The 26,033-nt window shown below is 39.6% G+C and overlaps 1 protein-coding gene across 7 annotated transcripts in view; it reads right to left on the minus strand.

The window, feature by feature from the left end:
* Positions 1-26,033, minus strand: part of ELP3 (elongator acetyltransferase complex subunit 3) — a 119,430-nt gene that overhangs the window by 38,834 nt on the left and 54,563 nt on the right. For all 7 annotated transcript variants that reach the window (XM_089325450.1, XM_089325448.1, XM_002709449.6 and 4 more), the window contains 4 exons: positions 9,969-10,059; positions 6,542-6,607; positions 3,840-4,067; positions 2,513-2,594 (listed from right to left, as the gene is read on the minus strand). In XM_089325450.1, coding sequence (XP_089181576.1) covers positions 2,513-2,594; positions 3,840-4,067; positions 6,542-6,607; positions 9,969-10,059 — 467 coding nt within the window. The remainder of the gene's footprint in view (positions 1-2,512; positions 2,595-3,839; positions 4,068-6,541; positions 6,608-9,968; positions 10,060-26,033) is intronic.

The following is a 26,033-nucleotide window of genomic DNA, read 5'->3' on the forward strand; positions in this document are numbered from 1 at the left end:
TCATAGAGAAAACGTTCTTAGTTTTGTCATTTGAAGAGTAACAGAGCTTAGGTCAAACAGCAAGTCAAGACCCTCAGCTGCTCCCCTTTGGAGAAGAACGGTGGTACTCCCAGGCCAGAGTAACAGGACATAGAACTTGCCGCGTGCTTCCTCCTCAAGAATTCACTCTAGTTCCAGCAGGGCATGCTAGGACTGTTCCTAAGGAAACCACTGGCCAAAACTTTATAAAAGTCTAGTAGGCCTACTGTACCCGCTGACAAGCAGAAAGGTTCTTATATGTTACTTTGTAAAAGTCTCTAGTTATTTTTAGAAATTCTACATGCAGATGATCTAAAATTGAGCTATTATTTAGATTATGATAAAAAGCTGGAAAGAGGACAGATGCTGATTTCCATTTAGAAAGACACCCTGCTCATAAAAAGCAGAAAGTGAGGCTCTTATGAGCAATTGGGTATGACCTCAGGCAAGTTAAGAACCCTCTCTGCATGTAACAGTTCTAAAAAGAGAGAGATATCATGAAGGCAAATGAAACAATGTCAAGCAATGATGGACTATGGATGCTCTCCAATTTTAAAATTCATTAGGTTTCCATAGACACCAGCAAATCATGTGATTGTGGACTGGACTTTGGGAGTACAGCACTGCCAAGGCCAGAAAGTCATTACTTTAATAATTGGGAAGAAAAGAGATATTTGGAAGAGCATATGAAAATCTTGTGGTCTGAATCAGTGATATGTATCACCTGGGAATCTGTTAGACTTGTAGGCACCCAGGCCCCAACAGGTCTTAATGAGCTAGACTGAATTTTAACAAGAGTTCCAGGTGATCTGTGAGCAAATTAAAGTTTCACAAGTACTTTACTGAAAACACTCTTGCACAAGGGACCACAGAAGTGCTGGGTGATACCATGAGCAGTTACAAGTCACTGTGGCCTTTTCCTGCTACTTCTGGCCAGCCATTAAGTTAAACAGCTGAGAGGCAAATATTTTATTACAGATGTCAGTACCAAGCCTCATTTGGTTAACTCTTCTTTGTAAAACTAAAGATAACAGAAAAAATATATTAAGCTAGACATGTTAAAAAATGCTCTATCAATCTGTCTGGATAATGTCAAAACCCAAAATAGCACTTAATGATTAAGAAAGCCCAGATCATTATATTTTCCTAACTTTAATAATTAAAACCTGGGTATGGAAACTGATTTATTGATTGGCAACACCTTATTTTTTTTAAACTTCATTTCTACTTACTACTTGTCAGAAAAGAGTATTTTCTCAGCTTTAGGAATGTGGCAGTCTAATGGCAAAACAAGCAAATGCTAGAAGGAAAATAAACTAAATTTTGATCTTGTCTTTTACCATGCTATGTAGCTTCCTACTAGGAAGAGCAATTTCTGTAGAGACCTAGTACTAAAAAGTAGGAATGAAATAGGTATACAACATTTCTTGTTCTATTCACACCACAATTTCTTTCTCTTGGCTACTTCCCCAGTTATCTGAGGTCCTAGACAGGAATGGGAAGCTTATTATTCCTTATAAAGAAAGGGGTAAGGAACCAAACTCACTTCCCCGAAATATGGTGCGTTGGCACAGAAAATATTTTCAGCTAAAGCAATCTGAGAAACAGCAGGAAGGATTCTTCCCTACCCGTTCTCTGAAACAGGTCAGGAGACGCTCAGGTGAAAGCCGCCCTCCCTACACCGGGACAAAAGGAGCGTCTTTGTCTCTAAAGACGACACAGGCAAGAGGAATCTGGATGAACAGAACCTTTACGTTTCTCCCCAGCTATTACCCTCAGCTCATACTCCTTTATCCTATTCTAGTTTTTCCACAACTTTCCATACTTCAAACACAGAATAAAACACAGGTTCAATTCATTTCTTTGGGTCTTCATTTCCTTAAAAAGGCTCCCATGTTCTGTAAAATTTGCACCCAATAAATCTGTATGCTTTTCCGCTTGTTAATCTATCTTTGCCCGACTTCATTGTTGGACCCAGCCAGGGATCCTAAAAAGGGTTGAGGAAAACCTTTCCCTCTGCTCCCCTCCCAAACAAAGGAAAGCTCTTCTCCAAGAACAAATTCACTGGGAACAACATTTAAGGAACAAGACGTCTGCCTTTAAACAACACTAATGCTTTTGAACAACAGTGATAACCTCTACATTGGTTTACCTTTCCCTTGGATCCCTACATCAAGCTCCACTTCCCCAGAGCAACTACTGGGCACAAAGCACAGACGTGGCCATGAAGGCCAATGTGACAGGCAGTGAGAAGACAGGATACGGATGATTGGTCCTGCCACTCTCAGGGACGGAGTACATCTCTGAAAGCTCCTGTTCACCAAATGCTCTCATGAATTTTCTTTGTGTTTGAACACAGCCCCTCACCAGTCAGTCTGGCCCAATTTTCAACATCATATTCCTAGGTAGGGGCAAGAGAGCAGCAAGGTCGTTTTCACTGTGGTACCAAGTTCAAAATGCGAATTAATTATGAACTTCAGCCTCCCCTCGTTACCTGATATGACAGCTATTTTCCCAGATCCATGTTCCTCTCGAGCTATTCTTTCTGCTTCCTCCATCAGCAGCATGCCAAATCCCTGTAAGGAGACACGGAGAGAGTAGGGGAATCAAGAACAGACGGAAGTCCATTAAGGGGCTAAGAAAACAAGAAGACTGTAACTTAGCAGTTGTTAAAATCTGCTGAGACAAAAACCCATTTAGAGGAGCAAGGAAAAAGAAACCATTCAGTTATAACAAAAGCACACCACAGTAGCAGACTAGTAAAAAAGGTATACCCTTCCACCAAAAGGTATTTTGTGGATGATGTAATCTCATCACAGCAAGAGGTGAGTCTCTCTCAGCTTTTGTCTCTTTTTAGGTAAGTTCTAGGCAAAGTCCAGGTGATGGAATTCTGGAGCAATCAGTCTTTCATTAGAGTCACTCTCCTCCCTCTAAAAGGGTTTTGAAACCAGGTAAGATTCCTAAGTCATCAATTCTGAGGCTCACCCTATCTCTACCATTAGAGGTTTTAAAACATTTTCCTGAAATTTTAAAAAGTGAGCTATTAATTTTAGGTCTTTGGGGGTTAAGGCAGAGTTTCACTACATATAATACAACTTATATTAAGTGCTTTAATGTTTTCTAAGTGCTTTCACAGCACCATCTCATTTGAGTCCCTAAGTTGGTCCATCCATATGAAACTGCTAGATGATCTTTGACTTTCAAGCACAGTAAATTCACATGGCTCATTCTGGTATGTTCCACTTGACTGAATCTCAGTTTGTTCTCCTGCTCCCCTAACACTCCACAAAGGGTACAATCTGGAGAGAAAACATCTCTGAGCAACTGAAACACGGTTCCCTTGGGTCTAGGCTCCCTTTCCCCTTTCCTGCTCCTCTGTCTCCCTCAGCCCCTCTGCATCCTATTCTTTTTCTCTTTTCCTCCTTTGGGTAACAACTTTTTTTTTTTTTTTTTTTTGACAGGCAGAGTGGACAGTGAGAGAGAGAGAGAGAGACAGAGAGAAAAGTCTTCCTTTGCCGTTGGTTCACCCTCCAATGGCCGCTGCGGCCGGCGCACTGTGCTGATCCGATGGCAGGAGCCAGGTACTTATCCTGGTCTCCCATGGGGTAAAGGGCCCAAGCACTTGGGCCATCCTCCACTGCACTCCCAGGCCACAGTAGAGAACTGGCCTGGAAGGGGGCAACCGGGACAGAATCTGGCGCCCCGACCGGGACTAGAACCCGGTGCCGGCGCTACAAGGCAGAGGATTAGCCTAGTGAGCCGCAGCGCTGGCCTGGGTAACTTCTTAATTATAAGTCAAACAGAAATGGAACGTGGGATACCTGATGCTGAAATTTCGTTGGATCCCGGCTGCTCACAGGGACTACACTCCCATACACGTGCAGCTCTCGGACTATGGAAACACCGCCACCCAATTCAAAACGGAAGGTTTCCTCCGAACATTTTCGTAATCGTAGCAGGCCAATCAAAATGTCTTGATCTGGGTCTTCGTATGATAAGAATGTTTCCCAGCCACCGTTTGCCACATAATCTCTCCTCACCAATTCAACCTGTTTAACAAAAAGCCATGGGGGAAAAAAAAGTGGTTTTCAAAATTATAGAACCAAGTTCATTTTTATAATTGTATATATTTATTTAGGTTAAAAGTCACAGTTAGGGATAAAGAATGATCCACTGATTATGTTTCATTTTACTTGTCTACTCTCAAATCGCACCAAGATTAAATAAAAGTACATGTCTTGTTCATGAACTATTATAAAAGGAAAACAACATTACAATTCTACAAATATTTGAACTTCATTAACCCTGAGGTTCTTACAGATATCCAGCTCTGTAAATGCTTCCACGTATTTAAATCTTTGATTCTTGATGAACAATCTCTGAGAGTGAGAGAGAGAGAGAGAGAGAAGAGCGAGCACTTTCATTTGCTGGTTCACCACCCAAATGGCCAAGGCTGGACCAGGGGCTTCATCCGGGTCTCCTAGGTGGGTGCAGGGGCCCAAGCACTTGAGTCATCTTCCGTAGGGAACTGGATGGGAAACGGAGCAGCCAGGACTTAAACTGGCACCCGTAATAGATGCAGGGGCTGCAGGTAGCAGTGTAACATCCTGTGCCACAGCACTGGCCCCAGTGGTTTCATTGCCTAGTCCTTATTTCCTCCAGTAAAATCTTTTAGAAAATTAATTTGTGAATCCGGTCATTTACTCTTTCATGGGATTTTAAGAAAGTATGGCATCCTATAGGGCTCTTATATTAGTATGCTTAATTATGAGATACAAATGTGAAGACAGGCTGGTGCTATGGTGTAGCAGATTAAGCCACTGCCTGCAGAGCCAGCGTCCCATATGGGTATCGGTTTGAGTCCCAGCTGCTCCATTTCCAATCCAGCTCCCTGCTATTGCACCTGGGAAAGCAGTGGAAAATGGCTCAAGTGCTTGGGACCCTGCACCCACATGGGAGACCAGGATGAGGCTCCTGCTTTGGTCTGGTCCAGCCCTGGCTATTGTAGCCATTTGGGGAGTGAACCAGGGGATGGAAGACTTCTTTCTCTCTCTGCCTCTCTCTCTCCACCTTTCAAATAAATAAATATTTTTTTTTTAAAAAGTGAAAAGAAAATTCAATCACTGGAGAATAGGTTTTTTAGGGAAAGCTTTTTTTTTTTTTAATAAAGATTTATTTATTTATTTGAAAGAGTTACACAGAGAGGAGAGGCAGAGAGAGAAAGAGAGGTCTTCTATCCGCTGGTTCACTCCCCAGTTGACTGCAATGGCTGGAGCTGCACTGATCCAAAGCTAGGAGCCAGGAGCTTCTTCTGGGTCTCCCACGAGGGTGCAGGAGCCCAAGGACTTGGGCCATCTTGTACTGCTTTCCCAGGCCAAAGCAGAGAGCTGGCTTGGAAGTGGAGCAGCTGGGTCTTGAACCAGCGTCCATATGGGATGCCGGTGCTTCAGGCCAGGGTGTTAACCCACTGCACCACAGCGCCGGCCCCAGGGAAAGCTTTTGTGGTAGCAATGTACAGACTTGACTCTTCAATTCATTTTACAAATGGCCCTTGTACTTTGCATACATACAAGTAAATTTAAGTTTATACAGAGAAACCTGCATATTTTTTACAGGTTACTCCCAAATACATCCTATAAATGGGCACAGTATACTTACAACGTGGTGAACAACTCAGACCAACAGTTATATTTCATCCTAACTTGGCATGTTTGCTAAATAACTAATGAAAATATGTAAGAATCTGGCAAAATGATAAAGTGTGTTGGGTCTACTTGTTCCTTCAAAAGATCCTATGTGTGAAAAATGTCAATTGAACAATTTATGTCAAGAAAAGAAATACTAACACAGAGATGATCTATTCCTGCTGTTCGAATGGGGCTCCACAGCATTAAAACCCCACAGGAAATCTGACACACAGCTGGACATTATAAAATAGTTAATTCATAATTTATGATAAACACTTTAGGACATTCTGCCTAAAATCTGAGGACCCCTGGTTGGTAAAGACCAATCTATTCATCTGATTATCACCAACAGGCAATAGTTTTACAGATATACACAGAGATAGGCAGATTATACCATGTTCTTGCGAGCAGCCACTAGTTGAATATGACTATTTATATTTGAATTAATTAAAATTGAATCATACTAAAGTAGCCAGAAGATGACAGTTCCTCATTTCTATCCACCACATTTCAATTGCTCAATTTCTCAACAGCAGCGCATGGCTAATGCCTACTTAAGACGGACAGCTCGGATGATGGAACACTTCTAACACTGCAGAGTTCTGTTGGACACTGCTGATCTGGAAAGATGTTCAGACTTGGTTTTACTAACCTGGCTCTTCTAGCATTCAGTCACCGTTGTATTTGGCTGTCATGACTTTAAATCTGTACCTAATCCTCAATTACTCTGAGTTAGACATTCACTTCTAGGGCTCAGTCCTATTGGTAAGAAGGTGGGGGTCCAGGCTTGGCAAAGACCCTACCAGAACCCAACTCTATAATACAGAGAAACTCACCTGATATGGCCGTACTTTGTGATGAATTTCTTGGATTCCAACCTCTCTGGTTCTCACATCTCGACACTACCAAAAAGAAGGGGGAAGGGAAGAATCAAACAAAAAACTGGTAACTAATTAAATTTTTCTTTAACTCCATCAAATTCTAGGCTCAAAATTAAGAATGGACATAATTCACAATGATATAAAATAACTGACTTTAAAAATAAATTCATCTTTAATAAGTCTGAGGGTGGGAGAAGTGTATGAAGTAGTATAATATTACTTTTAAAAGAAATGTAGAATTCAAAAGAGACCAATATATAAGGATATAAGTCACAAAATTAGAAAACAGTTTTCCTTGGAGCTGTAATTATCTGAGAGTACAATCCAAAACTATCTACATGGAAGAATGAAAGGCAAAGTCCTAAAACTGTAAAACCTGCACCATTTTATGGTAGCTAACATTTTGAGTATCACCGTATCTGTATCATTTCAGAAATATTAAGAAGATGCATGTTGAAGATGGCTGTTTTTGGCAAAGAGTGGTCTGTGGAAGAAGGAATGGCAGGAAGGAAGCAAGGGAAAAAAGAATGGAAAAAAGGAAGGTAGGCGGGAAGGAACCTGGAGTCTTGTAGTATGCAATCTGAGCCACGGTCACACGTGGCTTTTAAAGCAGGTGGCACAGAATGCCAATGCAATGCCTATCTGCACAGCCTAGTACTATGATGCCTCTCTCATTCGTACTCCACAAGCGGTGTACTTTCTATCTAGACTGACAGTTATAAGAACAAAATTATTATTTAACTATATGTTCTATGGTATATTTTACCCTGTAGAACAAAACCCATAAATGGGCTGGCACTGTGGCATAGCAGGTAAAGCTGCTGCCTGCAGTGCCGGCATCCCATATGGGCGCTGGTTAGAGTCCCGGCTGCTCCACTTCTGGTCCCACTCTCTGCTATGGCCTGGGACAGCAGTAGAAGATGGCCCTAGTCCTTGGGCCCCTGCCCCTGCATGGGAGACTTGGAAGAAGCTCCTGGCTTTGGATCAGTGCAGCTCCAGCTACTGTGGCCAATTGGGAACTGAACCAGTGATGGAAGACCCCTCTCTCTGCCTCTTCTCTCTCTGTGTAACTCTGACTTTCAAATAAATAAATATTAAAAAAAAACCATAAACATTATTTTCAGGATTCTAAGATTTTCCACCAGTGAAAAATGTCATCTTAGGAAATCTGATGATGTCAAAACAACTATTCTAATAGTATATTTATATAGGACTGTTATATATGTATAGAATTCTATAAAAAAAAAAAAAGATTCCATCATTGTTCAGCTCTATAAAAACTAAGGTTATTTCCACATTCTGGGAACCAGCCTGAGATAATAACTTGCAGATGTAGATTCCATGAACTACAGCAAACAAAAATTGCAGAGCAAAGATCATAAATCTTTAACTACTATTATATTGAATGTAAATGTTGTAATTACCTACAGTAGATCTGAATAGTAGTAGCTTGCACGTGAGTACATTACAGGTATATGCTCTCATAATAAAGGCAGAAACTGGTGTGCTTGCCTTTTGGTAAAGATACTGATCGTGGGAACTAGATGTCTCTGGCTGTGACTGAACTCCAGCCCTCAGACTTAATCTTATTTTCCTTTAAGATGGACTACCAATGTTTACAAAGGGTGCAGCCACCTCGGCAAAGGTGTTCTCAGCAGTAGGAGGGGTGGAGAACAAGGACTGCTAGAGGCTGTGAGGCAGCAGGGGCACAAAATCTAGTTTGATGCTGCTGTGTATTACTGGGAATGTATTTGCTGTTTTTCTAGAACTTAAACTTTTCATCACTTTTTTTTAATAGGGGGTGGGGGAAGAATAAACCAGTAATGTTTACAAACCATCCTTTGGACAAACAATCTTCTAAGCAATTTTCTCCATGATACATTTTTTTTTTTTGACAGGCAGAGTGGACACTGAGAGAGAGAGACAGAGAGAAAGGTCTTCCTTTGCCGTTGGTTCACCCTTCAATGGCCGCCGCGGCCGGCACGCTGGGGCCGGCGCACCACGCAGATCCGAAGGCAGGAGCCAGGAACTTATCCTGGTCTCCCATGGGGTGCAGGGCCCAAGCACTTGGGCCATCCTCCACTGCACTCCCTGGCCACAGCAGAGAGCTGGCCTGGAAGAGGGGCAACCGGGACAGAATCCGTCGCCCCGACCGGGATTAGAACCCGGGGTACCGATGCCGCAAGGTGGAGGATTAGCCTAGTGAGCCGCGGCACCGGCCTCCATGATAAATTTGAGTGAGAAAACATCTTAGGTTATACCACAAACACAATATGTAGTCTTTACAACAATGTCTTTCAATGTCTGGTCCATGTCTAAACTGTGCATGGGAACCATGCACACTGTGCTGGATACAAACAGATGCTGTGGCCACATCCCAACCTGCTGACTCCAAATCTCTGAATGCAGAGCCAGGAATCAGTGCTGTGCCCTACCCACCATTGCTGTCTTACCCCCTTAACAGTTTTAAGAAGTTTCTAGGGCACTAAGTTTCAAACCTTACTTATGACTTAAGAATCACATACAGAGACCATTAAATTTCAGATTCCTTGGCTCTTCCTATTCCAGGGCCAGGAGAGAGAAGTTGTTCAGTAAACATTTGTGAAACAAATACATGAATTGAATAGACATGATGTGGGATGGGGCAAATGAGACTGGTATATGTGGGACAACAGCATTTGGGAATTATTTCATGTATATAGTCCTTGTCTCTTCAAATGATTGGTAATTTCCTTTGAGAAACCACCTCTTATTCTTTTATAACCTGCTAATCAAGAATTGAATATCCAATACTTCAAAAGAAAAAAATATTTTGAAAAAAGAGGGTTAAACACATAGTTGGCAATCTGAGTAGGGAGAAACAACAATCATTAAATTCAAAGGACAAAGTGGGTGTTTGATGCCTTGATTAAGCAGTCACTGGGACCCTTGGGTCTCACACTGGAGTGCCAGACCCTGCTCTCCATTCTAGCTTCCTGCTAACAAACACCCTGGGAGGCAGCAGGTGATTGTTCATGTAGTTGAGTCCTTGCCACTTATGCGGGAGACCTGGATTGAATTCCTAGCTTCTGGTTTTGCCCTGGCTGTCACAGGCACTTGGGAAATGAACCAGTGGATGGGAAATCTCTCCTCTCCTTCCCTGTCTCTCTGCCTTTAAAATACAAATCGAAAGACCTCTACCCTTTGGTTGAAAGCAGCAAGAGAGAAAAGGGTAGGATGCAGCCTTGCTACCACTAGCTTCATCTTCAACACATTACAGAGAACGCCCTCAACAGATGAAAGCTTTTTAACTTGACTTGTGAGATCAGTCTGTAAGTGTGGCAGTACCAAAGGCTTCTGTGTTTCAGTTCACTTTCATCCTGACAGGCCTATTCACTCTTACCTGTATTCCAAGGTCTTTCATTCTTGCAAATGCCAGCTCTCTCAAATTGCCATGCTCTACTCCTGAGCTGACTAAGGGCATCGGAATATCTCTGCAGGGGAAAAACATGAGATGTTGCAAAATACAAATCATTCTGGACAACAGTAAGGCAGGGATATTTACAAAAGGAAAACAAAACAAAAACAAAAACAAACAAACAAAAAAAAAAAACAAAAAAAAAAAAAAAAAGAAAAGAAAAGAAAAGAAAAGGAAAAACAACCCATGAAGCACACCAAGAAAGCAGAGGCTGAATATTCTAGCCAGGAAGCAAAGTTCAGAGCTTCTCTGTGCTTCAGTTTTCCCATCTATGAGACTATGATGCTCATCAACTTCTTGGAGTTCTTTTGAGACACCTGATGGAAATCACTTTGTAAGATTATAACGTGCAAAATAAGTACCCAAAGGCCAAATAACCATTAGTAGGGATTTTGGGTGGAAGGGACATTTGTACTAAATAATGCTTTTTTTAAAAAAATTAAATTTGTTTAACAAGGAGGAAGAACAATTACTATTAATGCATTGCTTTACAGTTTACAAACATTTTCCCATATAGTTGCTGAGTAAAGGCAATGAGGAAGCTCCAAAGCCTGGCGTAGCCAACAACTGGTCTCAAAGAATACATTTTTCCTCTCATTTCCCAAAAATCAAAATTAGAAGTGACCCTGCATCAAAAGAACAACCGCTTATTTAAAGAAGAGAGGAGAAAACATTTATTTCCTGGCATTAATACAGTGAAATGTGCCAGGCATCAAAGAGATTTTAAACAAAAGTTGAAGTTATAAATTCCATTTTAGTAGCCCCAACACCTTGCTCTAGACAAAAATCAGCATCTAAAGATACAGCAGGTTAAAAAAATATGAAGAATATGATTAGCACATCTGCTTCTTGTTCAAAGACAAGTCTCCAATTTGTTTTCTCTAATACTTGGTGATTGGAAGAAAAATGTGTAGAATATGCCAATTATCTTTTCTTCTCATTTTGCTTCTGAATCAAGTTGAGTCTCCTCCTTCTCTTTTCACATATCCCTTCACATGATAAATGCAATTAGCTAATTCATCCATTTGAGTCTAGTAAGATATTCCTCACTCAAGTCAATTCACATCCAGAGCTGTTCATAATAAGTCTATTAGATTCTGAAAGCCAGCAGAGTTGCCACAGACATTATACATTTAAGAAAGTCAGGATTCTTTAAGACAAATACTAGTGAGTATATTCATATATGATTTATTTATGATACTTAGTAAAATATATTTCTATCTTTAGAACTATAAAGTTAGTAATCAGATAAAACTGAATGAGGGATATTAAACAGTAAGGTTTATTTTAGCAAGGAATACATAACTATATTTAAAAAATACTTTACTGCTTCATATTATATAGACCAGAGGTAAAGTCTTCTGAATATTCTATTTATCCTGAACATTCAATTCTTGTTACTCATGATAAGTTGTTTTCAATAATGTTGCTGTGAATACTGAGTTAATAAGTACTGAAGGGGCCAGCACTGTTGCGCAGTGGGTTAATCCTCTGCCTGCAGTGCTGGCAACCCATATGGACACCGGTTCATGTCCCAGCTGCTCCTCTTTCAATCCAGCTCTCTGCTATGGCCTGAGAAAGCAGAAGATGGCCCAAGTGCTTGGGCCCCTGCACCCGCATGGGAGACCTGGAAGAGGCCCAGCTCTGGCCACTGCAGCCATTTGGGGAGTGAACCAACGGATGGAAGACCTCTCTATCTCAAACTCTACCTGTCAAATAAATAAATAAAAATCTTTAAAAAAAAATACATATTGAAGCATTGCTGCAGGGGAATATATAGGGTTACATATTAGCCCCCGTGAGCCCCTAAAACATTTTCTTTAATTGATCAACACATAACCTTATTTTATGCATGCTTCTGTTTAAAGACACCTATCTAACATATATTTAATTCTTCAACATGGAACTCATAGCCACAGCGCTGTAACCTGTGCTTCCCAGAAGCCTACCTGACACATGGACTTTCTCTCAGGCACGTCACAGTCCTCCTGCACGCAGGAGCACATGGTAGACAGCCCCACAGCGGCATGCTGGGGAGCAGGGCTCCTCTCCACGTCCACAGGAAACTTCCCTGCCCATGAAGACACTGATTTTCTACTCATTCATGTTTTCAGTTTTACACTTTCTCTTTTCACTGGCACACAAAAATTCAAAAAGCTGCTCAAACTTCTACACAGCATTCTTTGAAACATGATGGGGCAAATTTAGTTGGGTATTAAATGGGAATTCATTAATTTGATATATAGCAAAGGCATAAACCACTAACTGATTAAAAATGGGTCTAGACAGAGTTGGGGCTAACAGGACTTCGAATTGACCTGAAGAAATGCCTTAGGAAGGGCCTGGCTAGGCCGTTTGATGGCATATTCCTTAAGTTTTTTTTTTTTAAACTTTTATTTAGTAGGTATAAATTTCCAAAGTACAGTTTATGGATTACAATGGATGCCCCCCCCCCATAACTTCCCTCCCACCCGCAACCCTCCCATCTCCCGATCCCTCTCTCATTCCATTCACATCAAGATTCATTTTCAATTATCTTTATATACAGAAGATCAATTTAGTATATATTAAGTAAAGATTTCATCAGTTTGCCCCCACACAGAACACAAAGTGCAAAATACTGTTTGAGCACTAGTAATAGCATTAATTCATGTCGAACTACACATTAAGGACAGAGATCCTACATGGGGAGTAAGTGCACAGTGACTCCTGTTGTTGACTTAACAAATTGACACTCTTGTTTAAGGCATCAGCAATCTCCCCAGGCTCAAGTCATGAGTTGCCAAGGCCATGGAAGTCCCCTGAGCTTGCCGACTTTGATCTTATTTCGACAAGGCCATAGTCAAAGTGGAAGTTCTCTCCTCCCTTCAGAGAAAGGTACCTCCTTCTTTGATGGCCCGTTCTTTCTACTGGAATCTCACTCGCAGAGATCTTTCATTTTTTCATTTAGGTCCTTGCCTAAAATACTCTCACGGGCTCTTCAGCCATGTATCATTTACATTAGCACCCTCTAAAAAGGAAATACTTTAGTATAAATCTAATATGGACAAAATCAAGATGAAGAAAACTAAAAATTCTGGTGAATGAAAGAACTAAATAAATGGATATATTCCATGTTCACAGTTAGGAAAACTAAATATTGTCAAGATGTCAGTTCTTCCCAACTTGATCTGTAGATTCAATACAATTTAATCTTTCTTGGGTATCAAATTATTCTAGAGTTTAAATGGAGAAGCAAGACCCAGAATAGGAATTAGAATATAAAAGGACAAGAACAAAGCTGGAGGACTAACACCATCTGATTTCAACACTTACAATAAATCTACATATTCAAGACAGCATGGTATTGGTGAAAGGACAAAAGTCATCAATGGAACAGAACACAGAGCCCAGAAACAGACCCCATAAATACAGTCAACTGAACTCTGAAGAAGAAGTGAAAGCCATACAATGCTGGAAGACACATTTCTGTAATAACTGGACATTCACATACAAAAACAAAAACAAAAAACCTTGATCTAGACACAGATTTTACCCCTTTGTAGAAATTATCCCAATGTGGATCACAGACCTGACTGTAAAACCCAAATCTATAAGACAGTTTCTAAACTACAATAAAACCTCAATGACTCTGGTATGGTAATGACTTTTTAAAAATACAACACCAAAGATATGTGCATGATTTATGAAAGAGAAAACCGAGCAGCTGGACTTTATTAAAAGTAAAAACTTTTGCTCTAGATCATTACCATCAAGATAATAGGAAGATAAGCCATAGACTGGGAGAAAATAAAATGTAAAAGACACATCTAAGAAAGGCCTGTTATCCATAATATCAAAGATTCCTAAAACTTGGCTGCCACTTATGATGCTGACATCCCATATGAGAGTGTTGGTTCAAGTTTCATCTGCTCTGCTTCAATCCAGCTCCCTGTTAATGCATCTGGCAAGGCAGCAGAGGATGGTGCAAGTGTTTGGGCCCCTGGCACCTACATGGGAAACCAGGATGGAGTTCCTGGTTCCCGGCTTGGGCCAGCCCCAGTCATTGTGATCATTTGGGAAGTGAACCAGTAGATGGAAATCTCTGTCTCTCCCTCTCTCTCTGTCATTCTGCCTTTCAAATAAATAAATAAACCTTAAAGAAAATTAAAACTCAACAATAAGAAAACTGATTTAAAATATAACCTGATTAAAAAATGGGCCAAGTCTAATCAGATAACATATCAAAAAAGATATATAGATGGCAAATAAATATATAAAAAGATGTTCCACACTATATGTCCACAGAATAAATGAAACAATGACATACCACTAGATCTACGAGAATGGCCAAAATGTGGAATGATGACAACACTCAATGCAGACAAGAATACGGAACAATAGGAACTCTCATTTGCTAGCAGGAATGCAAAATGGTACAGCCACTTTGGAATGCAGTTTGGAGGTTTCTTAAAATACTAAACATACTCTGGGGCCAGCACTGTGGCACAGTGGGTTAAACCAGGGCTTACAGCACCAGTATCCAATATGGGCACCAGTTTGAGTCTTGGTTGCTCCACATCCAATCCAGCTCTCTGCAATGTGCCTGGGAAGGAGGCCTGGAGGAGGCTCCTGGCTCCTGGCTTCAGCCTAGCCCTGCCCTGGCCATTGTGGCCCTTTGGGGAGTGAACCAGCAGATGGAAGATCTGTCTCTCCCTCTCTCTCTCTGCAACTCTTCCTTTCAAATAAATAAATAAATCTTTAAACAAAAAAACTAAACACACTCCTCCCAGAAGATCTAGCAACAACACTTGTTAGTGCTTACATAGCAGTTGAAAACTTCTGGCAATACAAAAACAGCTCAACAGACCCTATGCAAAATCCCCCAGATGTCCTAACGATATCTGTGTTTTAGTTGTCATGTATTACTAGTCTCTCAGTGTGTCACAGTCTCTCAGTCTTTGTGTGTAACCTCCTTGGCAGTCTTCAAGAACAGTACCTGACTTTCATTCAGTAGATGACTCTGAAATTGGATGTGTTCAGTGCTTCCTTGTGACCAGATTTAGGCCATGAATTCCTAGTAGCAGTATACATAAATAATGCTATGCTCTTCCCAGTGCATCACACAGGAAGTCATGCTATGTTGACCTGCTCCGCCACTGGGGATGCCATTGTCAAGTTTGGTATATGATCTGGGCTCTCACTGTGCTCACTCCTACTGAGATGTCACTGCCTCCAGACCCTCACAGTATATTTAACTAAGAAATATACATATGTATGTACATAAATGTATATTTATATATACACACATTTAAACTATTTCTACACATGAATTTAAAAATCTCAAGTTCACAATGATAATTCCTATACTAACATGAGACCTTGGTGTTCTGTTCAACATTCCACATTTCAAAGCTTGTAAATCCCTTCAGACAATGAGAAAACTGGTTGTCATTATTTTTAGGACATTTACTGATTTGCTAAGTCTAGTAACTTATTTGCTCAATATAACTAATCTCCCTGCAAGTCCAGCTGCCATCTCTGCACTCTTCATCCTTTCTTCTCCATCTTATCACAGGCAAGGGTAAGGGCAAGGGCAAGGGCAAATGGGCAGGGAAGTTGGACTCTACAAAATGTTTTTAATAACAAACTGGTTCCTTTAAAAGATATAAAAATATTAATAGAGGGGGTCAGTATTGTGATGTAGCAGGTAAAGACATCACCTGTACTGCCTGCTGGCCTCCCATATGAGCATCGATTTGAGTCCTGGATGCTCCACTTCCAATCCAACTCCCTGTTAATGGTTTAGGAAAAACAATGGAAGATCACTCAGGTGTTTGGGCCTCAGCCACCCATGTGGGAGACTAGGATGAAGCTCCTGGCTCCTGGCTTCAGCCTGCCACAGCGCTGGCCATTGCAGTGATCTGGGGAGTGAACCAGCAAATGGAATATCTCTCCCTCTGTTTACCCTCTCTCTAATTCTGGCTTTCAAAATAAGTAAATCTTTAAAAAACAATTTTAATAGAAGTAAACTCTCTAAGAAAGGCTTTTTATTTATTTATTTGAAATGCAGAATTAGAGAGAGGAGAGGGAGAGACAGAGAGAAATCTTTCACCTGCTGGTTCACCCCCCAAATGGCCAAAATGGCCAAAGCTGGGCCAGACCAACACCAGAAGCCAGGAGCTTTCTCTGGGTCTCCCGTATGGGTACAGGGGCCCAAGCACTTGGGCTATTACCCACTGTTTTCCCAGGCACATTAGCAGGGAGCCAGATCAGAAGTGGAGCAGCTGGGAATCTACCCAGTGCCCATATGGGATGCCAGGACGGCAGGAGGCAGCTTTACCCACTACACCAGAAAGTAGCCCCTTTAAGAAAGGTTTTTACCATATAGCATTATAGTTGCCAAATAGTGGTTATTTATTTGTCACTTCTATATTTACTAGTTGATCTTATATTTTAAGGAAAATCTGTCTCTTCTTTCCTATTTATTTATATCATAGTATAACCTCATGGATTCCTGTTTTTATTTCCTTAGTTCTTCCCTTAAAATATCTACCTAAACAGAACTATACAATAAAAAGACAGAATTACCAGCAGACTACTATCTAATTTGTGGGGCTCAGAGCAAAATGAATAAATGAATTCCCTTGTTTAAAAAAAGCTATTAATAATTCCAAGATGCTAACAACAGAGCATTAAGAACATGGCCCAGTGAGACAGCACAGGTCACATGGGCCTGATTAGCAGAGAGCACAAGTCAGTAAGGACCTGGTAACAGACAGATTTACAATGATGCTGACAGTTCATAAATGTCTTTAAATTTATGCCTGTCACAACAAAAAGCAACATGGCTTTAATGGTCTCTGGCAGTGAAACGCCTGGAGATACCAGATGGAAGTTTTCCTCATCAAGGAACAGAAAAGGCAACCGTTACTTTCAGTGATAAAGTCTTAGTCACTGAAAATGGGAGGAGGTAATTCTATTTATGAGCATCTTCCACCTGCAAAGTACTGTATGGAACAATCTGGAATACACAAATAGACATTAAAGTACTCTAGAACTTCACAACTTATGTGAGACTCCTCACCACATTAACTTGCTGTGTCCATTTAGGTAGCAGTTCAAGTTATTTTTAGGATTCTCAATTTGAATCAATCTAGTTTCACTTTCTTTGAAGAGAGATTATATACAATATTCAATTTTCTATTTTAACAGGTAATATTTCAAGCTTAGAGGTGCTGATATTTGCAATTTGCTCATCAAAAACCTTTCAAAGTGATGTCTATAGCTTTTTTTTGTCTGAAGTTTCTCACGCTTCAGAAGCATGTTTTGGTTGCAAATTGGTATTCCTACTCTGATATTTCACAGTGATTTAAATATCACATCAAGGCAGACAGCTGTCAAATAGCCCGAGGGCAGCAGCAGTTTAATGTGGTTCCATCATGCGTCTGGACACAGTTTTACATTTAGTCACTGACTGAACCCTTCAGGGACTGAATACAGGATCTTCTATTAAGACTCAGCTTCATAAAAATGGTTCCAGAGTCATAAAACTAAAAAGTATAAAATAGTTACAAAAGGGGAAGGCAGGGTGGAAAAAGGAATTATAAATATCACGCAACCTACTGGTCAAATATAGTTTAAAAGACAGTATGACACATTCTTTTCTTATTCAGATTATCTTCCTCTCCTAGGTCACTCTCTTCTGATAGCCATCTAAAATCTTCTCCACACATACCCTCTAAATTCAGCTTCACTAGTGACCATCAGGTAGATAGGTATTTCAGAAACAGTGTGAAAAATGGAATTAAAGGAAAGTTTTATTTTGGTCTAAAAATTTTCTGAAATCCATGCAGCTTTTTCAAAATATACATTTCAATGAACTTTGTGAAGATCCCTCATATGTGTAGATTTCAAAATTTTTTGTATCAAAAAAAGTGTCTTTTAATGCCATTTTCAATGAACTCTTTGAAATATGCTTGTACATTGCCAGTAATCAGTAGAAGCTACCACTAGGTTAACCTACATAGAAAAGGGTAGATTTTCTGATGAGAGAAACATGACACATATCAGGGCTAGTGTTGTAGCCTAATGGATTAAGTTGCCACTCGTGATGCCAGCATCATCTATAGGTGCCGGTTTGAGTCCCAGCCTGCTCCACTTCCAATCCAGCTCCCTGCTAATGTGCCTGAGCAAAGCAGAAGATGGCTCAAATGCTTGGGTCCCTGCACCATGTAGTAAACCTGGATAAAACTTCTGGCCTGGCTTTTGTGGCCATTTGGGGAGTGAACCAGCAGATGGAAGATCTCTCGCTCTCTCTCCTTCTAACTCCGCCTTTCAAATAAATAAAATAGATTAAAAAAAAAAAAAGAAATATGACACATATGATTTTCCTTACTATGTTATAAAACAAGCAAACAAAAAAATAATGAGCAGAGAAACACCCCGAGAAGAAGGCTTTTCTCCTTTGCCAAGGGTTTCCTTCTGGGAAGACAGTGGATTATTTCTAACATAGAACAAGGCTGCTTCACTGCATTTTTGGACTAATAGCAGTTTTCCACATTCTCAGGATTGCTCTAAAGCTTTAAGACTAACACTAGAAGAAACAGTGCTGAGTAAAACCCCCACTCTTTCTCTTTTCCTAAATCAGCTTTCTCAGATGCTTAACTTTGTGTAAATACTCAGCTTTTTCTTACACACATTTGTATATGTTTAAGTTACCCATAAACACTTTCCTTAGCATTAAAATCCAAGTTTCTTTCAGAAAGCTTAGACATATAAAACTCCAGCTACATATGGATATACATTTTAAAACATCTTAAAATGGAATATAAGGTTTTAAAACAGACATATGAAGCTGTTTCACTAGAACACAGCTATCTGATAGTTAAGTGCTAAGTGAACTATATGAACATAGACCTAACATTTTGGTTTTTAGTATGCTAATTTACCCAGGTGAGAGGAGAGGATTCAAAATAATATAAAAATGACATAACATTTACAAATGTTTTCTGAACTATTTCAAAAAAAAGGACTATTTTTCTGATCCAAATTCCATGACTGGCAAATTCGGCCTAAATAGACTACTGATGTCAGAAGGAACACAAACAATAGTTACAAGCAAAAAAGTTAACACTAATAACTAGTGAAATGCAAATTGATATAACTAAAAGAATACACTATTTTGTTGCCATTTAAATTATAACCATTAAAATTATTCTTCATCTTCCTTATGTTGAATTTTTTAGTTGACAAATAATTATTACCTATATTTATGGGGTACAGTGTGATGTTTCAACTGTGAAATGATTGTGCAATGATTGTAGCATATCATTTCTTTGTGATAAGAACATTCAAAATCTCTCTCCAGGGTTGGCATTTAGCCTAGCAGTTGAGACTCTGACTAAAACACCTGAATCCTGTATCAGAGCGCCTGGGGTCTATACTTGGCTCCTGCTCCTGACTCCAGCTGCCTGCTGATGCAGACTCTGTGAGGCAGCAGTGATGACTCAAGTAACTGAGTTCCTGCCACCCACGTGGGGAGACCTAGACTGAATTTCTGGCTCTTGGCTTTATTTTGACCCAATCCTTGCCTTTGTCGGCATTTAGGGAATGAACCAGTGGATGGCAGCTCTGTGTGTGTATGTCTCAAAAAATCCTCTCTACTAGCTACTTTAAAATATATACTACATACTGTTAACCACAGTCACCCAACCATGTAACCCCAGAACTTACTCTTCCTGACATTTGGTAGCCATTGACCAATCTCTCCCTACCCTCTGGCAACCACCATTCTACTCTGTACTGCTAGAAGATCAGCTTTTTTAGAACGCACAAATGAGCAGGATCATTGTACTTTTCTTTCTGTACACCTGGCTTATTTCACTTAACATACATCTTTATGGTGGTATAGCAACAAGACATTCTGAGTTGCAGAGGAAAATAGATAGTTAATAAGGAAAGAGGATATGGTCTGGTGACAGAGCTGCGGGAGTTTCTAGTGGAGAAGCCTGGGAGTCCAGCAGAGACTGAGCAGGACCACACAGAGGGAGTAAATAGTCACAGAGACACAGCAGAGGTACAGTAGGGAAGCTGAACAGGGTGACTGACGCCACACCCTTCCCGGGCAGACCAGGTGAGATGCAAGATCACAAGTCCATGGAGCTGCCATTAGCAGCAGAAGGGAAAGCAGGGCAAACTGTTTGAAATTCCAAGAGGGAAGAATAGGGGAATACACGGAAAACTCAGACACATCCCTGCCTATCCATGTCTCCCCTTCTCCTCAACTGGACTGCAGCTGGCTGGGAGAAGCCATAAGCCATATTGTCTGTTTACATCTCCGAATGTAAACACGGTGCTACTGCATTTGCTACCCATCAATGGTGGGGGCCACTTCACCACAACTCCCAACCCGGGAACAAGGATCACAACATTTCAGAGTAATTTCCCCTCTCCCACCACACAAGCTGTAAAACAGGGAGAAGTTCTAAACATTGAAATTCTTAGCTCCTTTCACACACCAGAGCCCGGCCCAAGTAGGTGGGGCTTAGTGCACCAGAGCTCTCCTATCTGCCCCCATCACCATCCAGAAGAGAGCAGGACTTACAGAGGTGGGGCTTCGTGTTTCCACTGGTAATGCACAAACACATAGCGGCTCATAGCAGAGGGAAACCTCATCACAAGCACCAAGACATATATTAAAGATAAAAGGAAATGGAAATGATGAAGAAAGGGGGAAAATTTTAATAAGACTAAGGAAGACAGCATTAGCCCCAGAATGGAACACTATATTACCTCTTCAATAACAGAAGTAGAAGAAGAGATTGAGGATATGCCAGAAATGGAATTCAGAAAATTAATCGTCACTTAGATGCAATCAAATTCACAACCTAAATGAAAAATGTTCCCAAGAAATTAAGATACTGAAGAGAAGTCAGTATGAAATACTGGATATGAAGAATTCAATAGAGCAGATAAAAAAAATACAGTGGGTAGTCTTAATAATAGAGTAAATGAAACAGAAGAATGAATGTCAGAACTAGAAGACAAATTTCTGGAAAAAACAGACCAAACACAAGAAGAAATCAGGAAATTGAAAAACACAGTTGGAGATCTGCCAAAATCCAACATCTGAATCCTAGGAATTCAAAAAGGCATTGAAACAGAAAGGATTAGAAGGCTTTCTTAATGAAATAATAGCAGAGAACTTTCCCCTTCTGGAGAAAGAAAGAGACATCCAAGTTCAGGAAGTACACAGATCTCCCAATAGACACAACCAGAAAAGATTTCACCTGGACACATGGTGGCAAAACTCTCCTCAGTAACATATAAAGAAAAGATCCTAAAATGTACACAAGAGAAATGCCAAATTACATTCAGAGGAAACCTGATTAAACTCATCTGAGACTTCTCGTCACAAACCCTACAGGCAAGGAGAGAATGCTGAGACATACTCTAAGTACTAAAAGAAAAAAACTGTCAACCCAGATTACTGTACCATGCAAAACTCTCATTTATGAATGAAGGAGAAATAAAGATCTTCCACAGAAAACAGAGATTGAAAGCATTTTTAAGTACTCACTCAGCCCTAGGAAACATACTCAAGCTCGTGTTACACACAGTAACACAGAAACAGGAACATCATGGAAAAGTAGATAATTACCCAGCAAAACAAATGAAATCCAAAGTACATAAACAGAACTATTTACAGAAACATGGCAAGGTGAAGTCTGTACTTAACAACAGTAACACTGAATGTAAATGGTCTCAACTCCCCAGTTAAAAGACACAGAATGCTGAATGGATTAAAAAAGAAAATCCATCTATTTGCTGCCTACAAGAAACACATCTTACCAACAAAGATGCTCGCAGACTGAAAGCGAAAGAATGGAAAAAGATAATCCATGATAACAGAAACAAAAGAAGAGCTGGTGTGCCCATCGTAATACTAGACAAAATAGACTTTTACACAAAAACCACTAAAACAGACAAAGAATGACACACTATAAAATGATCAAAGGATCAATTCAACAGGAGGATGTGACCATTATAAATGTATATCTACCTAACCACAGGGCACCTGGCTATTTAAAAGAGATGTTAAAGGATTTAAAGGGAGATATAGATCCAAATACAATTATAATGGGGGACTTCAATACCCCTCTCTCGGCAATGGACAGATCAACAAAACAGAAAAAGAGTAAGGAAATAACAGAGTTAATTGACACCATGGATCAAATACACCTAGCACTTATTTACAGAACCTTCCACCCTACAGCCAGCCAACAAGTATACATATTTCTCTCCGGTACATGGAACTTTCTTTAGGATTGACCACATGCTAGGCCATAAAGCAAGTCTCAGTAAATTCAAAAAAATCAAAGTCATGCATATTTTCAGACCACAATGCAATGAAGCTGGAAATCAACAACTCAAGAACCCTACATCATATGCAAACACATGGAAAATGAACAATATGTTACTGAATGAAGAGTGGATTATAGAAGAAATCAAAAGAGAAATCAAAAAATTTCTGGAAACGAAGATGACAATACAACATACCAAGATTTGTAAGATACAGAAAAAGCAGTGTTAAGAGGAAAGTTTACAGCAACTGGTGCCTACCATCAAGAAACTGGAAAGGCACCAAATAAATGAACTATCTATGCACCTCAAGGATCTAGAAAAAAATAGCAAACTAAACCCAAAACCAGTAAAAGGAAAGAAATAATTAAAATTAGAGAAGAAATCAACAAATTTGAAACAAAAAATATACAAAAGATCAGCAAAACAAAAGCTGTTTTTTTGAAAAAATAAACAAAATTGGCACACCACTGGCCCAACTAACCAAAAATAGGAGAGAGAAGACCCAAATCAATAAAATTAGAGATGAAAAAGGAAATGTAACAACAGACAACACAGAAATAAAAAGAATCATCAGAAATTACTACAAAGAGCTGTATGCTAACAAACTGGGAAATTTAGAAGAAATGGACAGATTCCTGGAGACATATAACCTACCTAAATTGAGCCATGAAGACAAAGAAAACCTAAACAGACCCATAACCTAGACAGAAATTGAGTCAGTAATAAAGGCCCTCCCAACAAAGAAAAGCTTAGAACCAGATGGCTTCACTGCTGAATTCTACCATTTAAAGAACAACTAACTCCAATTCTTCTCAAGCTATTCAAAACAACTGAAAGGGAGGGAATCCTTCCAAATTCCTACTATGAAGCCAGCATCATCTTAATCCCTAAATCCAGAAAAGATACCACAGAGAAAGATACAGACCAATGTCCCTAATGAACATAGATGTAAAAATCCTCAATAAAATTCTGGCCAATCGAATTCAACAACACATCAGGAAGATCATTCACCCGGATCACATGGGATTTATCCCTGGTATGCAGGGATGGATCAATATTTGCAAATCAATGTGATACATCACTTTCACAAATTGAAGAACAAAAAGCATATGATTATCTCAATAGGTGCCAAGAAAGCATTTGATAAAACACAACACCCTTTCATGATGAAAACTCTAAGCAAATTGGGTCTAGAAGGAACAGTCCTCAATATAATCAAAGCAATTTATGACAAACCCACAGCCAGCATCCTATTGAATGGGGAAAAGCTAGAAGCATTCCCACTGAGAACTGGAACCAGACAAAGATGCCCACTCTCTCCACTGCTATTCTGGATAGCCTAGAAGTTTTAGCCAGAGCCATCAGGCAAGAGAAAGAAATCAAAGGGATTCAGATCAGTAAGGATGAAATCAAACTATTCTTATTTGCAGATGATATGATTATATATATAGGAGGACCAAAAGACTTTACTAGGAGACTACTGCAACTCATAGAATAATTTGGTAAAATAGAAGGATACAACACACAAAAAACTGCAGCCTTTGTATACACAGACAATGCCATGGCTGAGAAAGAACTTCTAAGGTCAATCCATTCACAATAGCTACAAAAAAAAATTAAATACCTAGCAATAATTTTAACCAAGGAGATTAAAGATCTCTCTGATGAGAATTACAAAACTTTAAAGAAAGAAATAGAAGAGGACATAAAAAAAAATGGAAAAAACTTCCATGTTCATGGATCAGAAGAATCAATATCATCAAAATGTCCATTCTTCTGAAAATAATTTACAGCTTCAATGAAATACCAATCAAAATACCAATGGCATTCTTCTCAGCTCTAGAAAAAAATGATGCTGAAATTCATTTGGAAACACAGGAGACCTTGGATAGCTAAAGCAATCTTATACAACAAAAATAAAGCCAGAGGCATCACAATACCAGACTTCAAGACATTCTACAAGGCAGTTATAATCAAAACAGCCTGGTGCTGGTACAAAAACTGATATACTAATGGAACAGAATAGAAATGCCAGAAATCAATTCAAACATCTCATCTATAACCAACTTATATTCGACCAAGGAGCTAAGGACAGTCTCTTCAACAAATGGTGCTGGGAAAACTAGATTTCTACATGCAGAGATATGAAGCAGGATCCCTATCTTATACCTTACACAAAAATCCATTCAAAATGGATTAAAGACCTAAATCTATGACCCAATACCATCAAATTACTAGAGAGCACTGGGGAAACCTTGTGAGACATCACATAGGCAAAGAGTTCCTGGAAAAGACCCCAGAGGCAAAGGCAATAAAAACCAAGATTAACAGGTGGGATTACAACAGATTGAGAAGCTTCTGTACAGCAAAAGAAACAGGAAAGAAAAGAGGCAACCAACAGAATGGGAGAAATTATTTGCAAACCATGCAACTGATAAAGGACTAATAAACAGAATATACAAAATGATCAAAAAAACTCAACAACAGCAAAGAAAACCCAGTGAAGAAGTGGGCACAGAAGTTAAACAGACATTTCTCAAAAAATGAAATCCGAATGGCCTACAGACACATGAAAAATGCTCAGGATCACTAGCCATCAGAGAAATGCAAATAAAACCACAGTGAGGTTTCACCTCACCCTAGTTAGAAAGGCTTTCATACAGAAATCAACAAACAACAAATGCTGGTGAGGATGTAGAGAAAAGGGTATCCTAATCCACTGTTGGTGGGAATGCAAACTGGTAAAGCCACTATGGAAGACAGTTTGGGAATACCTCAGAAATCTGAATCTAGTCTACCATATGATCCAGCCATTTCACTCCTCAGAATTTACCCAAAGAAATGAAATCAGCAAATAAAAGAGTCATCTGCACGTCCATGTTTATTGTAGCTCAGTCCATAATAGCTAAGACATGGACTCAACCTAAATGCCTATCAACAGAAGACTGGATAAAGAAAGTATGGTCTATGTACTCTATGGATATTACACAGCAATTAAAAAATGAAATCCCAGTCATTCGCAACTTAATGGATGAATCCGGAAAACATCACATTTAGTGAAATAAGCCAGTTCTAAAGGGACAAATACCGTATGTTCTCCCTGATTTGTGATAACTAACAGAGTACCTAAAAGGTAACCTCTAGAAGTGAAACTGACACAAAAAGCAATTATTTGAACAGCCCTTGACATGACTGTCAAGGAACAGTTTGTTATTTCATTTTTCTCTTTTTTTTTTTTGACTTAATACCATTGGTTGAACTCTTTACTTAACAGAGAATTAATCATAGGTGTATTAAGTCAATTGAAAATACATCCCAGTTAAAGGTAAGAGTGGGAATGAGAGACGAAGGAGCTGTATAGATCAGCACACATTCCTACAGACTTACTCCTAAGGGTGAAGCTAAAAACTTGTCATGGGACTCCAAAGCCCATTTAACTGCGTGGTACTAATCCCATCTTATGTGATAATATGATCACTTTAAGTGTGGAATAGATTATATAGATAGGACCAAAAGTCAAAGGGATCACATAAATAAGACCAAGTGTCTAGTAATAACAATAGATAGAATTACAAAGGAGAGAAGGTTCCAACATGGGAAGCAGTCCACACAGCAGACTCATAGAATGACAAACACCCTAAACAG

The sequence above is a fragment of the Oryctolagus cuniculus genome, chromosome 2 (genome assembly GCF_051225735.1).
Source record: "Oryctolagus cuniculus isolate XC-2025 breed Fujian yellow rabbit chromosome 2, ASM5122573v1, whole genome shotgun sequence".
Taxonomy (NCBI): Eukaryota; Metazoa; Chordata; class Mammalia; order Lagomorpha; family Leporidae; genus Oryctolagus; species Oryctolagus cuniculus.